Genomic DNA, 19,024 nt, shown 5'->3' with positions numbered 1-19,024 from the left:
GGCAGCACAATAAAACGAGGTGTGCCTGCGCTAAGTCCAAAATGGTGATACCTATAGCAACACTGACATCCCAAACCCCTATCCTTGGCTTCATACCTAAATATCAAGCGATTCACATTTCACACAGGTGGTTCAAATGAACACATCCAAAGTGAACTCATTCTCCCTGCCACATCTACAAAGCTGCTTCTTTGCCCCAGTTATTGGTTTAGTTACCCAAGCTAGAAACTGGAAGGCTTCCCGGGCCGTTCCTTCACCCTGTCTCAACCCATCAGAGTCCTGCTAATTTTGTTCCTGTTTACATCTCTCAAGTTCCCTTTGTCTATCTCACGGTCTGGTTGGTATCCTTATCCTCCTTGGCCTGGAGTACTCAAGCAACACCCTACCTTGTCTCTCTGCTCCAGTTTTATCTCCTATAATCCATCCTATGCGATGTAGAAACCATAGCGACCTTTTTCAAATTCAAAACTGCCAAATCAGTTCCTGCAACTTACCTACCTACAACCCTTCAATGGTTTCCTAAGATCTACAGAGTTAAATCCAAGCTAGTTCAGTTATCCATTTTTTCAGTCTGATCTCCTGTCATTCCTAGTCTACTTTTTGGTATATTGGTCCAGGTCATTCTCTACAAACACTTGGCTCATGCTGTCCTTTCTGCTAGAATATTTATCCCCAACTCTTCCTCATTTAACTAACTTGTACTTATCATTTACAACTCTATCCAGGCAACACATCATTCCCTTCATCTGCTTTTTCTATTGAATAATTATTGGAAGAATATTTTCTATGCCTTCAAATCTAAATTTACTAAAAGTTCCACTTGTAAGAGATACATTCCAAAGTAACATCAGAAGATTGTGTTCTTCTGGTAATACTAACCCATCATATATATTTGCTACACTAATGGCTGATCCTATATTGTGGACATCATTAAGATAGGCAACACAATTAAAAATATAAGTATGTATATGTGTGTGTATGTCTATATAGTTTCCCTTAAATAGCTATCCCATGTTAGCCACTGCAATTTGTAAAATTGGTAATGATTGAGAAAGGAGGCCCAATGGTGTGAAGGAAAGAAAACCAATTTTGGAAAAGAGAACTGGATTTGGATTTAAGCTCCATCATATCTGGTTTAATGTTATAGAATAAAGAATTTAATAATTCTATGTCCTTATCTGTAAAATGGGGATATTACCACCTCCTTGTAAGGTTGCCGTTATAACATCTAATAACTTATTAATGAGTTTGATACATGATGTGGTACATGGTAGATACTGAAAAAATAGTAGCTTTTAACATAGTTATTAATGCTGAGCAGTTAAAAATGTGACAAGCAAAAAAACACATGCAATACCTTTGATTAAAATGTGAGGTGCCATGATTAAAAGTCGCGTTCATTTTAAAACACACAAAACCCTGCACAGGTTCAAAACATTTGTACCCCTGCAAAATTTGTCTTTAGTCCACCCATGTTTATCAAACCATCCTTCTCTCCCCAACATCCCCCATTTAATAAGATCATTCCTCTCTTGGACTAAATGTTAAGAGTATAATATAATTCTTATACTATAAATAAAATTTTAAAATAGAATAGGATAATATGTTTTATTACCTTTACGATATACTAATCTGATTTGATTATACACAAAATAGCTCAGTGTTATTGAGTAAGTAATTATTTCCTCAGTCTCTGTAAAGTATATAATACTTAGAACCAGTACTTAAAATAATCTTCATAAAGTTTACAAATTGTACCAAGTAAAAAAATACAATATAGTTATTGCTTGTATACTCATTTAAACAAGTATCTATTGCAGCTTTACTACCTTACGGGAAAGCAAAAATGAACAATGACATAATCCTTGCCTTGTGCCTTACAGTCTAGCAGAGGAATTAGTCACATATACAACTAATCATCATAAAATATAAAAAGTACAGTATTAAAAATGAATAAAGAATTGTGGGAGCTCAAAGAATTATGGTAGCTAAATCTTCTAGGCTGAGGGTTGGTTCCTTGCAAGGGAAGTTACATATGAGGACATAGAGGAATTGAATAGATGGACAGGGAGATATACGGAATAACAAACAGCATGAACAATTTGCCACATATGTCTGGACAGTTTCACTGTCTTGTCATGAATACATATGTGCTACATGAAAAGGGAAAAGTGGCAGGTAATTCATCTTTCTGCATGTTTACTTATCCTTTGCTAAGAGTAAAACACTGTTTAAAACAAGGAAAACAAGTGAGCACACTCATTATTAGAATCATACCTATGCCTCACTAACATTTATTCAAATGAACTATGTCCCCTGTCTTAATTAGAGTTATTGCTATTCACTCTGAGTTGATAACATGTAAAACTTTGGCGAAAACATTTGACTGTCACAGATTTATATTCTTAACCTAAATCTTTGCTGAATATTATTTCCAAATATTTACATCTATAAACAAGGCTGAGGCTCTTGTCTGAGTTAATGATGTCTTCTTTTTCTTTTTGTAGACAGAATAACATGAAAATATTAATAAGGTATATTACAGAGACCAGAGCTAGGAATAAAAGACTAGGCCACACGCTAGGGCTGCTTACTCGGATAGCCCAGTTCAACAAAAGAGTAATACAGGCATTTGCCACTTGTTTTTGCTTCCTTTAGGCTTTAGCTGTGTATATCCTCCTACAATAGCCCAGGAATTCATTCCTCTGTTGTGACACTTACCTTCATGATTAAGCTTCTATGTTCCACAGATTCACTAAAATTTGTGCCCATTTCAAATATACTTGTGACTCCATCCTCACACAAATTCATCCAGTAATGATATTCCTCACGCCCAGGAAGTCGATCCCAAAAAGTCCTGAAGGCTTCCCAGACAGCTTCCTGACACACTAGAAAATAGAGAGGTGTATTTTACAAAAAGCTAACATGCTCTGGGGTTCTTACAATGATCATAGACGGATTCATACAGATTCCTTGAGACACTCAAGTGTCCTTTCTGGAGGGACCTAGGAATGATTCTCAGTCAAAGTGTATGTCCAGTTTAAACTTTTCATTTCTGAAGAGAATTTATATTTCCCATTCCTTTCTCTTACAAAGGGAATTGATTCATCTCTTCATGAGCTGGAGTGTCTCCCCCATCTCTTAAAAAAATCCATATTTATACTTTACAAAAGTGGAGCTGATATTGAGTATACTGTATTTAATCCAATTGTTTTCCTAATGGACACAGTGATTTTCAGTTTCCTTAATGTTCGCAGATGTTCTCCTAAAGTCTTCACTTGATCTTAGCCAAAAGGCCGAGAAGCGATATCCTAAAGTCTTAACTTCAAAAACCAGCTTCTTTGCTTTTCAGGATCACTGGGGAAGGAGACACTGACATATATAAATGGCCTGGAGCTTTCTGGCTAAATGCAGTGACATAACCGCATTGCATCTACTTGCTCAAAATGTCATCACGTTTCTGATTTAAAAAAAAAAAAACAGGAGTATTCAAACTTTTCCTCAAAGCTTACAGGAAGCAGAAAGTACTACATGAAATCGAGTAGAAGATATCCACCTGAAATTATCACTCTCAAACTACTATATTTCATATCTGAGAACAGAAAATAATCGCCTTTTTTATACATAAAAACTTGTGTCCACACAAAAACCTGCACACAAGTATTTATAAAGTCGCTTTATTCATAATTGCCAAAACTTGGGGGTGACGAAGATGTCTTTCAATAGGTGAAAGGATGAACAAACTGTGATGTATCTAAAATATTATTCAATGATAAACAGAAGTGAACTTTCAAGCTGTAAAAGACATGGAGAAAACTTTAATGCACATTGCTAAGTAGAGGAAGCCAATCTGAAATGACTGCATACTGGTGATTCCAATACCATTCTGGAAAAGGCAAAACTATGGAGACAGTACAAAGATCAGTGGTTTTCAGGGGCTGGGGGAGACAGGGATGAACAGCAGATTTTTAGGGCAGTGAAAGTACTCCATATGATACTATAATGGAGGATACACGTCATTATACATTTGTCAAAATCCATAGAATGTAAAACACAAAGAGTGAACCCTAATGTTAACTATGAACTTCAGTTAATAATAATGTGTCAGTGTTGGCACATAAATTGTAACACATGTACCACAATAATACAAAATATTAATAAAAGGGAAAAGTGGTGGGGGAGTTGAGGGAATATATGTAACTCTCTAAATACGCTGCTCAATTTTTCTGTAAACCTAAAACTGCTCTAAGAAATATAGCCTATTAATTTAAGAACTATATATATATACACACAAACATACATACATACACATGAACTTTAAAATGATATTCAGGAGAAATATATTGCTGTATTAAAATAAAAACTAATCAATTTATTTGCTAAGTTATTCCAAAGCATCAAATCTGAAAGGCTGCTAAATAGTATCTCTGTGCATTTTGCATAGTACTGAATATACTGCTGTTTTGTAACCATTTCAGAGGTGCAGGACTCTGTAGGTAACAGATCAGGATGGAAGGGAAGAGGAAGAGAGTGATAAGAGAGAAAGTTAGATTTAACAGAGATTTTTTTAAAAAAACTATTTTTCATAGCAAGAAGATTGAATACACATCAGGCAGTATAGTGAGGTGGAGCCTCTGGATTCACATAGTCGGAAGATCTAAATTCCTGCTCTAGCTTTCTAGTACACTAGTTTGATAACCATGGGTAACTTACCTAACTATTCAAAGCTTCAATTGACTCATCTCTCTTTTTTAACAGGATAAATAATTACTACCTTATTATCTTATCTGTGAAAGTATTTTACAAATTGCAAAGTGCAACATGAATATCATATGTTAGTATCAGGTTCAATTCTGATTGTCCAATAGTTATTTGGTGGAAGAAGATAGTCCAAGCCAAAAAAATTCTTAAGCTTTAACAGATTATGAAATGTATGAGTATTGAAAGTTTCCCTGTCAATTGAGTTTTAGGGCTAAACTGAACCTTTTATTACAAACTTAATTTGCCTTTTATTGAACTAACTGTATCCTTATTATTGTTATTCAGAACTTTTGACCATACGGCAGACAGAAGAGTCCAGCAGGCACTGACTGAGACAGAGCTGAACTGTTTGTAGATCATTGTTTTTCATTTCTTCTTCTTAAAACTTCGAAATGAACATTAAAGTAAATTCCAAAAGACAACACAAAGGTGAAAAGTCTGGGTCAGTAAAAACTAACAAAAAGTGAATGTCTATAATGTGTGGTTATGAAATGAAGTGATTCAGAGAAAGTATTTTAAAAGTTTGAAAAAACAACTATCTACCCATAGGGAAAGAAAAAATAAATCTCAATGCCTTCTTCATACTATACACAAAAAATGATTTGAAATATTAGGGTTAATACTATGAAGTTTCTGAAATAAAACATAGAAGAGTATCTTGAGGATAAACAAAGGTTTTATAGACTACACAGAAAGCAACAATTGTGAAAGAAAAATATAATAAACTAGAATTCATCAAAACTAAAGTGTCTGATTATCAAAAGACACTGTTAATAAAAATGAGTAGGCAAACCACATATCTAGCAGAAATTTTCAAAATACATTTATCTGACAAAGAATTGGGATTTAGGATACTGAAATAATTCCTACAACTCCCTAACAAAAAAAACAAACAACCTAATTTTTACAGTAGGTAAAAGGCTGGAATATATAATTCACAAAGAAAGAGATACAAATAGCCAATGAGTATGTGAAAAACTGTTCACCATCATTCATTTTTCAGAGAAATTCAAATTAAAGTATACACACACAAACCAGAATGACTGAAATTTTTACATGGAAAACACCAAAATTTGGCAAAAATGCAGAGCAACCAAAAGCCTCATTTTGGTAGGAATGTATAATAGTACAAGCACTTTGAAAATAAATGTTGTTTCTTATATAACAAAATATACACCAATCCTATTGTATTAGTTCATTCTCACGCTGCTATGAAGAAATGCTCAAGAATGGGTAATTTATAACGGAAAGAGATTTAATTGACTCATAGTTCCACATAGGTGGGGAGGCCTCAGGAAACTTACAATCATGGTGGAAGGGAAGCAAACACATCCTTCTTCACATGGCAACAGGAGAAAGAAGTGTTGAGTGAAGTGGGGGAAAGCCCCTTATAAAGCTATCAGATCTTGTGAGAACTTGCTCACTATCATGAAAACAGCATGGGGGAACCACTCCCATAATCTAATCATCTCCCACAAGGTCCTACCTCCAACAAATAAGGATTACAATTTGGATTAAAATTCAAGATGAGATTTTGGGTGGGGATACAGGCAAACTGTATCATTCTGCCCTGGCCCCTCCCAAATGTCATGTCCTCACATTTCAAAACATAACCATGCCTTTCCAACGTCTCCCAAAGTCTTAACTCATTCCAGCATTAACTGAAAAGTCCAAGTTCAAAGTCTCATCTGAGACAAGGCAAGTCCCTTCCACCTATAAGGCTGTAAAATCAAAAGCAAGTTAGTTACTTCCTAGATACAATGGGGGTACAGACTTTGGGTAAATACACCATTGCAAATGGGAGAAATTGGCCAAAATTAAGTGAAATCTTAAAGCTCCAATATGATCTCTTTTGACTCCATGTCTCACATCCACGTCACACTGATGTAAGAGATGGGCTCCCACAGTCTTGGGAAGCTCCACCCCTGTGGGTTTGCAGGGTACAGCCCCCCTCCTAGCTGCCTTCACAGGGTGGCATTGAGTGTCTATGGCTTTTCCAGGTACCTGGTGCAAGCTGTTGGTTGATCTACCATTCTGGGGTCTGGAGGACAGTGACCCTCTTCTCACAGCTCCACTAGTCAGTGCCCCAATGGGGACTGTGTGGCAGCCCCGAGCCCACATTTCCCTTCCACACTGCCCTAGCAGATGTTCCCCACAAGGGCTCCATCCCTGCAAAATCTTCTGCCTGGACATCCAGACATTTCCCTACATACTCTGAAATTTAGGTGAAGGTTCTCATACCTCAATTCTTGACTTCTGTGCACCTTCAGGCCCAACACCACATGTAAGCCGCCAAGGCCTGGGGCTTGCACCCTCTGAAGCAACAGCTTGAGCATTATGTTGGCCCCTTTTAGCCATGACTGGCGTGAAGGGCACCAACTCCAGAAACTGCATAAAGCAGCAGGCCTCTGGGCCTGTTATGAGAGGGGCTGCTGTGAAGACCTCTGACATGCCCTGAAGACATTTTACCCATTGTCTTGGTGATTAACATTTGGTTTATCACTACTTATGCAAATTTCTGCAATCAGCTTGAATTTCTTCTCAGAAAATGGGTTTTCTTTTCTATCGCATTGTCAGGTTGCAAATTTTCTGAACTTTTATGCTGTGCTTCCCTTTTAAACATAACTTTCAATTCCAAACCATATCCTTGTGAATATATAAATCTGAACGCTTTTAACAGCACCCAAGTCACCTCTTGAATGCTTTGCAGCTTAGAAATTTCTTCCACTAGATACCCTAAATCATCTCTCTCAAGTTCAAAATTCCACAGATCTCTAGGGCAGGGACAAAATTCCACCAGTCTCTTTGCTAAGACATAGTGAGTCACCTTTATTCCAGTTCCCACAAGATTCTCATCTCCATCTGAGACCTTCTTTCAGCCTAGACTTCATTGTCCGTATCACTGTCAGCATTTTGGTCAAAACCATTCAACAAGTATCTAGGAAGTTCCGAACTTTCCCACATCTTCCTATCTTCTTCGGGGCCCTCCAAACTGTTCCTACCTCTGCCTGTTACCCAGTTCCAAAGTTGCTTCCACATTTTGGGGTATCTTTACAGCAATGCCCTACTACTTGGTAGCAATTTGCTGTATTAGTTCATTCTCATGCTGCTATGGAGAAATATCAAAGACTGAAGAATTTATAAAGGAAAGAGATTTAAATTATTCACAGTGCTTCATGGCTGGGGAGGCCTCAGGAAACTTACAATCATGGTGGAAAGGGGAGCAAACACATCCTTCTTCACATGGCATCAGGAAAGAGAAGTGCTTAGTGAAACAGGGGAAAGCCCCTTATTAAGGCAAAGATCTCATGAAAACTCACTCGCTATCATGAGAACAGCATGGGGGAGCCACCCTCATCATCTAATGTCCCCCCATGAGGTCCCACCCCCAACACATAGGGATTACAACTCAAGATGTGATTTTGGGTGGGGACACAGCCAAACTATATCACCTATGACCCAGCAATTTCCTCCTAGGTACTCCTTTTTCTTTTGGAGACAGAGTCTTGCTCTGTCGCCCAGGCTGGAGTGCAGTAGTGTGATCTTGGCTCACTGCAAGCTCTGCCTCCCAGGTTCACACCATTCTCCTGCTTCAGTCTCCCAAGTAGCTGGGACCACAGGCGCCCGCCACCACGCCCAGCTAATTTTTTGTATTTTTGGTAGAGACGGGGTTTCACCATGTTAGCCAGGATGGTCTCAATCTCCTGACCTTGTGATCTACCTGCTTTGGCCTCCCAAAGTACTGGGATTACAGGCGTGAGCCACCATGCCTGGCCCCTCATAGGTATTCCTTTAAGACATCTGTAAGCTTATATTCACAGAAAGACTTATGTTCAATGCCAGAGCATCTTTATTCATAATAACTTAAAAATGAAAACAACCCAAGTATCCATCAATAGAAAAATAAATAAACAAATGGCCATGTAATGGAATCAAAAGGAAATTACTAATTCATGCAACAACATGGATGAATCTCAAAGGGCTGAGTGAAAGAAGCATTACACAAAAGAGCACATACTATTCGATTTATATAAAGTCCTAGGAAGGTGAAAATAATCTGCGAGTTAAAAAATGGTTCAAAGAGTGGTCACATACTAGAATGGGAATTATCTGGGAAGGAGTATAAGAGAACTTTCTGGGGTGATAATATCCTAAAACAAGAGAGGTTGGGGTTAATGTGTATTAGTCAAAAGTCACCAAGTTGTACGTATGAGATTATTGCGTTTTACTCTGTAAATTTCACCTTTAAGAAAGTAAACAAATATTGAGTTCTAGTTAATGATACTCATACTGAAATATCTAGAGGGAATTGTATTGATGTCTTCAACTTATGAAATATATCTAAAAAATTAGATGGTTAAGCCAGGCATGTTAGCTCACACCTGTAATCTGAGCACTTTGGGAGGCCAAAGTAGGCAGATCACTTGAGCCCAGGAGTTCAAGATCAGCCTGGGCAACGATATCTTGTCTCTACAAAAATTACAAAAAAATTAGCTGGGCATGGTGGCATGTGCCTATAGTTCCAGCTACACAGGAGGCGGAGGTTGGAAGATCATCTGAACCCAGGGAGATCGAGTATGCAGTGAGGTGTAATCACACCACTGCACTTCAGCCTGGGTGACAAAGTGAGACCCTGTCTCCAAAAAAAAAAAAAAAAAAAAAAAAAAAAAAAAAAAAAAGTGGTTAGAGAGATAGACACAAATAAAGCAAATATAAAAAAATGTTAACTGCAGAACTAAGCCTTGAGAATATGAATGTTTATGACATAATTCTTTCACTTTTCTGTTTAAAATGTTTTCATAAAATCTTAGAAAAATATTATTGTGTGCCGAAGAAATGTAGTTGGAAGGAATATGGGAGAGCATCCAGAAGTGATATAAATCACCAGGTTTCATAGCAGACCTCCCCTTGACCTCACTCCTAGTTTCACAGAATAGCATAAGCTGTCTCCTATAAATTATGCTTTGGGCAATGTTTCCCCACCTCCTATAAAAAGCTCTCTCAGTAGTTCAATGCTTTGTCTAAAAAACTCCATAGAAATTCATTCTTCTAAGTTAAATTTAACCCTTTTATACCTTGTAGTCTATTAAAATTCAATTACCAAAGTCCCATTTCCAGCATGAAGAGTGAGGAGCTATATAGATCCATTCCCCCAGAGAAACAGGCAAAAATCATTTTGAAAACAATCATTTAAAAGCTCTGGAAACGGTCCTAGGAGCATATGACAAATGAAGAAACATTTGCTCAGGAAAATCTACTACAACTAGGTAAAAAAAAAAAAAAGTGAAAATCAGTGGTTCTAACCAGGGCAATTAGGCAAAAAAAGGAAATAAAAGGCAGCCAAATTGGAAAAGAAGTAAAACTACATCTGTCTGCAGATGACATGAGCTTGTATCTAGGAAAGCCTAACCTAAGGAATACACTTTAAAACTATTCGAACAAATGAACAAGTTCAGCAGGGTTGCAGGATACAAAACTGATATACAAGAATGAGTTGTATGCCTATATGATAACAATGAACAAACCAAAAATGAACATAAGAAAACAAGTGCATATGCAAAAGCATCAAAAAGATTAAAATGCTTAGGAATAAACGTAAGTCTCCCAAAATGCAAACCATACTCTGAGAACCAAAAAATTATTTTAAAAAATAAAGACCTAAATAAATAGAAAAACTTCCCATATTTATAGACTGGAATATTTAACACTGTTGAGATGGCATTATCTCCAAACCGATTTACACATTCAATGCAATTTTATCAGAATACATGCTGACTTCTCTGTAGAAACTGACAACCTTACTATAAAATTTATGTCAAATTGCAAGGGACCTAGAATAGCCAAAGTAATTTTTAAAAACAACAAAGATGGTGAACTCATGCCTAATTTAAAAACATACTACAAAGCAAAGACTACAGAACTGGCACATGAATAGACATATAAATCAGTGGAATACAATTGAGAGTCCAGAAATAAATCATGTGTCATGGTCAAATGATTTTCAGCAAGAGTGCTAATATCACTCAGTGGAAAAGAATAGCCTTTTTGACAAACACTGCTGGGAGAACTGGATAGCCACATGCAAAATAATAAATTTAGATCCTTACATCATATACAAAAAAAATCAACTCAAAGTAGATGTAAAACTTAAATGTACACACCAAAACTATAAAACTCTTAGAAAGAAATACAGGAATAAATCTTTATGACGTCAGGTTCAGCAACAGATTCTTAGTCATGATACCAAAGGCTTAAAAAAATAGATAAATTGGACTTCGTCAAAATAAAAAACTTTTGTGCATGAAAGATACCATCAAGAAAGTCAAAAACAACCCACAGAATGGGATAAAATATTTTCAAATCATTTATCTGATAAGGAATTTATAGCCAGCATAAATAAATTACAGCTCAATAATAAAAAGACAAATAATATAATTTAAAAATGGGCAAAGATGTGAACAGACATTTTTCAAAGGAAGATATACAAATGAGCAATAAGCATATGAAAAGTTGAATGTTATTAATCATTAGGGAAATGTAAATCAAAATCACAGTGAAACATCACTTCAAACCTATGAGAATGGTTATAATTTTTTTTAAAAAAAGGAAAACAGTGCTGGCAAAGATGTGAATAAATCAGAACCCCCACACACTGTTGGTGGGATATAACACAGTACAGTCACTTTGGAAATTAGTTTGGCAGTTCCTCATGTAGTTACAGAGTTACTGTATGACCCAGAAATTCTACTCCAGGATATATACCTAACAGAAATACAAACAACCCAAATTGACTGACAAACGTGATCTATCCATACACTAAAATATTATTGGACCATAAAAAGGAATAAAGTACTGATACATGTACAACATGGATGAACTTTGAAAATAATATGCAAAGTGAAAGAAGCCAGTCACAAAAGACCATATATTATATGATCTTATTTTATGATATATCCAGAATACACAATTCTGTAAAGACAGAAAGTAGATTAGGTCTGGGAAGAGGGGGAAGGGAGATAAAAGGATAAAAGGATGATAGCTAAAGGGTTACGTGTTTCTTTTTGAGGTGATAAAAATGTTCTTAAACTGACTGTGGTGATTTGGTGTATCTGTGAATATACTAAAAAGCCACTTAATTTTGTAGTGTGAATAGGTAAATTGTATAATATATGAATTACATCCCAATGAAAGCTGTAAAATTGCAATTCCCTCTGGAAAGGGAATGCATCCTTAATTAATCCAATGGCTTTTCAATTGGGAGCTATCTGACAAGAAGGTTCAACTAATTAACTTGGAATAACAGGATTCAGAATGGTTACATTTTCTGAAGCATTTGCACAGCTCAGAAAGGAGAAACCTAGATAGGACATGTAGGCAGAAAAAAGAAGAGCAAAATCAACATGACCTCCAGGTAAAGAGGTACTAAGGAAGGTAAAATTCCATCACTGACAAATACTGCATACTTCACTACTTGGCCTATAACTAAACAGTTCAGAATTCCCATCCTTGTCAAATAAGGATATTATAGCCTTTAGTAACTTCTGAAGAGAGCTTTTATTTTGAGAAGATAACTAATGTACAAATGGCCTCTCTTCTGGCAGAAATAACCTGCCCTGGAAACTAGTAGTAGAAGGGAAAATGTTATAATATTCTGAAGAAGAAAATGCCAGCATTTAACCTGTCTTTAATCCTTCTACTAGATCTCCAGCTGTGTCTTATCTAAAACATAGGAATCCAGAAATCCAGTATGGAATTATCTTTTTTTAGTGTAATATATTTTCCTTTCAGAATTGTGGAGCCCAAAGCACATGGAATAGTCCATTTTGGTGCAACAAGGCAAGAAAAAGAAATGTGAGGCATAGAAATTGTTAAGTAGTATAACTATATTTGCAGATGAAATAATTATCTATGTAGAAAGCCCTGTGGAATATACTGAAAAAAGCTACTAGAACTGGTAAGTGAGTTCAGCAAAGCTGCAGGATACAACAAAAATCAGTTGTATTTCTATAAACTAGCAAGGAATTATCAGAAATCATACTTTTAAAAATATCACTAACAATAGCATGAAAAAATGTGAAATCTTTATAAACAAATCTGATAAAAGATATGCAAGATCCATACACTAAACAAAACATTGGTTATATGTTCCTTCCATTCAATCAATAACATTGTCATTTATTTGGGATCTACAATGGCCCTAGAACTCTTAGGCAAAGTCACCAAAACCGTTAAATATATTTTATATTATTATTATTCCCATTTCAAGGGTGAAGAAACTAAGATTTTAACAAATTGAATAATATTCCTAAAAACAAAGAGCCAATAAACCTGTATCTCAGACTCAGATTTGCATAGCCCTGTGGCTTAAATATTGCATGGGACATACGTACACTAAAAAGATTATTTGTTGTCTATTTGAAATTGAAATTTAACTGGGTGCCCTGCATTTTTATTTGCTAAATCTGGTAACTCTATGTATCAGTCAAGTATGGGCTGTGGATGGCCTCACTCCTTAGGACTCTAAACTTGCATAGTAAGTTTTAAACAAATGAAACTATGCCCAGCGTTTGGGTCCTGAGACCTTCCATAGGCTGTTTCCCAATCTGATTCACTGGAAAAGGCCAACTCATTCCTCAAAATCCAGGTCAACTAACTTCTTTCACCCCAGGCATGGACGGCCATTCCCACTTGTGTCCTTCCCACATATACACTTTGTACATACCTTTACTATTGCACACTCTACAGTGTTTTAATTATTGTGGTTAATACTATACCTGGTACAATCAGTATAAATGAGGTTTCATGTGTAAATTAACAAATGAATAAATGAATGAATAAAAATCACAAAACATTCCTGAAATAAACTGAAGATGACCTAAATAAATGGAGGGATATATCATGTTCATAGATCAGAAGACTCAATATAGGTTGAACATCCCTAATCCAAAAATCCAAAATGCTCCAAAATATGAAATTTTTTGACTGCCAGCATGATACCACAAGTAGCGAATTCCACACCTGACCTCTTTTGATGGGTGATAGTCAAAATGCAGGTACACTAGACAGTTTATTCAGAGTACCCAAGGGAAAGAAAAGACTCTCCCAGTTCCCTTCAGCTGTGTGATATCTTTTCTGCCCATGTCCAGGTTACTCCACCAAGTACACCCACAAAGGGTCATAAAATGGCACCCATGCAGCCCAGACACATGAACAACAGTAACAAATAAAGTATGTTGTACAAGAACCTTCAATCAAAACACAGAATTGTAGAGAGAAACTAGAAGCCTTCCATCGTTTGTTGTTACTGTTGTTTAACAGCTGAGGCAGGTATTCTGGTGATGCCACTGTTCTGCTTAGTTACCCTGAACACATTCTTCTTCACTGTATTAACAGTATAGCATACTTTTCACTGTGAAGTGCTAATATGTAAATAAGTATAAGAAAATGATTGCTTGTTCGTAGCATGTAAATTCAGAGTCAGGAATGATGATGATGCCAACCAGCTACAGATTGTCCACAAGAGTGCCTGAAATAGTGCCACCTTTGCTTTCTGATGGTTAAATGTACAAAAACTTATTTTGTGTACAAAATTATCAAAAATATTGTATAAAATTACTTCAGATAAGTGCATAAGGTGTATATGAAACATAAATGAATTCTGTGTATAGATTTCAGTCTCATTCTCAAGATATCTCATGTCTATGCAAATATTCACAAATCCAAGAAAATATGAAACCCACAACACTTCTGGTCCCAAGCATTTTGGATGAGAAATAGTCAATCTGTATTGTTAAGATGGCAATTCTCCCCAAATTGATCTATAGAATGAAACACAATCCCAATCAAAAAGTCAGCAGCCCTTTTGTAAAAATTGGTAAGCTGATTCTAATATTTATATGGAATACAAAAGACTGCATAACCAAACAAATTTGAAAAAAGAACAGAGGTTGGAGGACTTACACTACCTGATTCAAGACCTATAATAAAGCTTACAGTAAATAAGACACTATGGTATTGGCATAAAAATAGACAAATAAGTGAAACAGAATGAAGAGTGCAGAAATGGATCCACCGTATATGAACAATGATTTTCAACAAAGGTGCAAAGGCATGAAAGGATAATCTTTTTTAACAAATGGTATTGGAACAATTAGCTCTACATATACAAAATATTAACTTTGATCCATATGTCATAATCAAAAATAAAAGCAGATCACAGATCTACATCTAGAACCTAAAAACTACAGTAAAAATTCTACAGGAAAAGACTGAGAAAGAAAACACTTTGTGATCTTGGGTTATGCAAACTAAGATCAAAAACTAAAAGGATGCTCCCCCAAAAAGCCTGATAAATTTGACTTTATCAAGTGTTAAAACTTCTGCTCCTTAAAAGACATCATTAAGAAAATGGAAAAGGCAAGCTACAGATGGCGAGAAAAATGTACGCAAAATATATGTTTGACAAAGAACTTATATTTAGAACACATTAAGAACTATTACAACTCAATAATAGACAAGCAACCCATTTTTTAATGGGCAAAATATTCAAATAGACTCCTCACAAAAAGAAAAAGTCTATAAATGACAAATAATTATGTTAAAAATGTGCTCAAAACGGTTAGTCATAAGCGGTTAAGAAAATGCAAATTAAAACCACAATAAGATATACATCCACTACAATGGCTAAAGTTAAAAAGACCAACTATATCAAGTGTTGTGAGGATGTGAGGAAAATGGGATCCTGCTACACTGTTGGTGACACAGTCATATTGGAAAACGTGCCAATTTACTGGAAAGTTAAACATATACCTATCATGACATGGCAATTTACTGGAAAGTTAAACATATACCTATCATGTGACCCAGACGTTCCACTATTATTACTCAATAGAAATGAAAATATGTTCACAGAAAAACTTGTACCCAAATGATCATAATTTCTTTCCTTGTAATCAGTAATAACTAAAAACAACCCAAATATCCCATATTGTGGTATATCCGTAATATAGAATGCTACCCAACAATAAAAGCTAACAAACTATTGATACACAAAAAACATGCATAAATTTCAAAATAATTACACTGAGTAAAAGAAACCAGATCAAAAAAAGAGTATATACCAAAAAGAATATATATATATATATATATATATATATATATATATATATATATATATATAGAAAATGCAAACTAATACATAGTGATAGAAAGCAAATTCATGGTTGCCTCAGTATTGGGGTAAAGAGAGGTAGTGAGGGAGGTGGGCATTATAAATGGTCATAAAGAAACATTTAAGAGTTATTGATAGGTTTATTATCTTAACTATAAGATGGTTTCAACGGTAAATTTGTCAAAACTAATGAAATAGTATACTTTAAATATACACAGGCTATATTCCATTAAAATATACCTCAATAAAGCTATATTTTAGTCCAACAACGAATTTTTTTTTAAAAAAAGAGAGGGGCATCCTAGTATGCTGTTTAATTTTACAAAACATTAGGTTAAATACAGTTGTGTCTTCCTTAGAAACACTTTTCAAATTTGTTACAAAAACTAGCAATTAATACCAAATTCTGTATGAAGGAAAAATTGAGCAAACCATTAGACTGAATTGGCTTGGTAGAAAGAGCTAAGATCCTTAGTTGGACGTTGAATAACTCCCTCCCTCTAAATTGCAAGCATTTGGTGTTAAGGGCATAATACAATTATCTCTTCAAAATAAAGCGAGACCTATGTTGAAATACTCATTTATCTCAAATTTTAAAAACATAACAAATGAAATATTTACTCTTTACCATGACCAGTAACAGCTCTCTCAGCTATAATCTTGATGTCGTGTGCCAACCATCTTAGCTGTATGAGATCCCTTTTCAAGGATCCTATTCATAGCATCTGTATTTTAAAATCAATTATTCTAGGAATGCTTTATCTTCATTTTTGTCAGCTCCTTTTTCAACAGTATCTCTTGAATTTATAAAAACAAGAGCAAGTCAATCAAAAGTTATGACCAAATCCCTTACATGATTGGTTATTTCCTCTTCACTATTTAATCAGTTCCCAAAATATCAAGATATTTTTATTTTAAAATAATATAAAGTACAGTGAGACACCATGTCTACTAAAAATACAAAACAAAACAAAACAAAACAAAACCTAGGCGTGGTGGCATATGCCTGTAATCCCAGCTACTCGGGAGGCTGAGGCAGGAGAATCACTTGAACCCAGGAAGTGGAGGATGCAGTGAGCTGAGATCATGCCACTGCACTCCAGCCTGGACGACAGAATGAGAGTCTGTTCCAAAAAATAGTAACAATAAATAATAATAATATAAAGTAAAAATCCAGGTGGTAGAAATCAAATATTGATAAATTAACTGTCATTCTCATTCACCTTCAGTTCCTTTATTCTCTTCCCACTGTCTTTGGAATTTTCCATTTCTGGCATATGGCCTATATTCAAAATGCCAGGTCTATGGATCTCCATTTAAAAAGCAAAAGGAAAGCTTATTGCACAGTAATGTTTGATAGCTCCCAAATACAATCAAGAAATAGAAATACACTCATAAAAAAGAGCTGCCAATATAATACATTGTACTACTTTAACAAAAATATCAAATGTATAAATATGTGTAATAGCTGGTATTATATTAAATTTTTATTGTGTTTTTAAAACTTTGATGAGAAGGGAAGAAGGGAAGGACAGGAAGAGGAAAATAAAGAAGATAAAGTAGCAGCTCAGACAGAAGGTTCATATAATCCAGTGCCTGGAAAATTCGGGTTCAATGAACATTTGTTGAATGAATTAATGAATAAATGCATGAATTTAAAAGCCTAATTTTACAATCACTTCATCATCTATCTCTACCTTGTTTACTGACATCACATCCATATTATGGCTTTTTATTGGTTCTTGAGCAGTAAAAAGCAAAGTTTGGGAATCCTTCAAATGTCTAAGGAACATACTAAGGTCAATTAAGCAATGTTAGTAAATATATGAGAAACAGAATTGACTTACATAAAAAGTATGAGATCAAGAATACTGTTTAGTTAAAGACAAAATAAAATGTGAGTTTCAGAAATGCCATCACTTTAGATGTAAAAAGTTGTATGTGTACCAACTGGAGAGCAACCTGTGTGAATCTGTAGAATATCTAAACTATAAAATATAGAAACTGATTATATTTGTATATATAATAACTATCAATAAATAGGCAAGTGTGTGAGTATACTTTGGTAGAGCTATTTTGTGAGTATACTTAGGCATTTACTGTAAAGAAGAAGTAAAAACTAAAATTAATGTAGTCCAAAACATAAATTGGTATTTCTGAAGTGCTTAAAAAGATTTAAGACATTTCCTTTCTGAGTATGTGATTGAAATTAATGAAAGACATCTTATTGTGACTGCCCTCATGTGAAAAAAGTTTCTTACATAACGCACCAAAAGCTACAAACTCAAATCATGAACGTTCCTCCTTTGGTTAAGTGCATGTCACTATTAAATGTTACTATTGCCTTAGTTGGAGGGCACTGGAAAAAAACATACCTCCTCTCTTAATGTAAACTGTTCTCTGAAGTTACATTAGCACTATATTCTTAGCCGTAGAAAGGTAGTTTTGACTCAGTCTTGTCTAAATTATCATAAACTTTAATTTACAATGTTACCTAATAAATGATTAAACTATGTTTGAATTTCATTATGGAGCTGAAGGATTTGGATGTTTGCTTACCTCGGACTTTAAAATACTTCACATGATTTGCCACAGCCTCTGTAACACTTTCATCTGGGCAGATTTTTACTCCATTAGGAAACAGAATAGATCTCCGCCTTCTGAGTAACCACTGTCTTTCAGTTTCTCTGAGGTCCAGAGGCTGTTTCTTTTTGGTAGCTAGAGAAAGGTCTGTTGATTCTTCAGGCAGGAGAAAAGAAACTGCACTCTTGGGTTCTTGGATCTCCTCTAAAGATAAGTAGGTTTGTGCTACAGAATGAAAGTATAGTCAAGTCTTCTGATGATGAAGATACAGTACAAAAGGTAACAACTAAAGAAAAACTGACGCTTGTGCTACGTTAAGATATAGAAGCCAATGCCCAAATCATAGGCAGGCAGGCATATCTAAGGAAAAGAGGAGTGAAGCATTCAGTCTTTTTCCATTTAACTCCCACTCCTTTCATTCAAGATTGTTATCAAAACCAAGTAAATACACATCCAATTTCAACAAAATAAAAAAAGGTCTAAACCGGAAATTACTAATGAGGAGGGAAA

General features: G+C 35.2%; 1 protein-coding gene across 1 annotated transcript in view; it reads right to left on the bottom strand.

Moving 5' to 3' along the window:
- Nucleotides 1-19,024, bottom strand: part of IMPG2 (interphotoreceptor matrix proteoglycan 2) — a 97,913-nt gene that overhangs the window by 78,433 nt on the left and 456 nt on the right. The window contains exons 2-3 of the mRNA XM_005548276.5: nucleotides 18,491-18,739; nucleotides 2,722-2,888 (exon numbers count right to left, since the gene is read on the bottom strand). Of these exons, the coding sequence (XP_005548333.2) occupies nucleotides 2,722-2,888; nucleotides 18,491-18,739 (416 nt within the window). The remainder of the gene's footprint in view (nucleotides 1-2,721; nucleotides 2,889-18,490; nucleotides 18,740-19,024) is intronic.

Source organism: Macaca fascicularis, chromosome 2, assembly GCF_037993035.2.
Source record: "Macaca fascicularis isolate 582-1 chromosome 2, T2T-MFA8v1.1".
Taxonomy (NCBI): Eukaryota; Metazoa; Chordata; class Mammalia; order Primates; family Cercopithecidae; genus Macaca; species Macaca fascicularis.
Note: the sequence above shows the minus strand (reverse complement) of the source record. Positions and strands in the feature narration are given on the sequence as shown.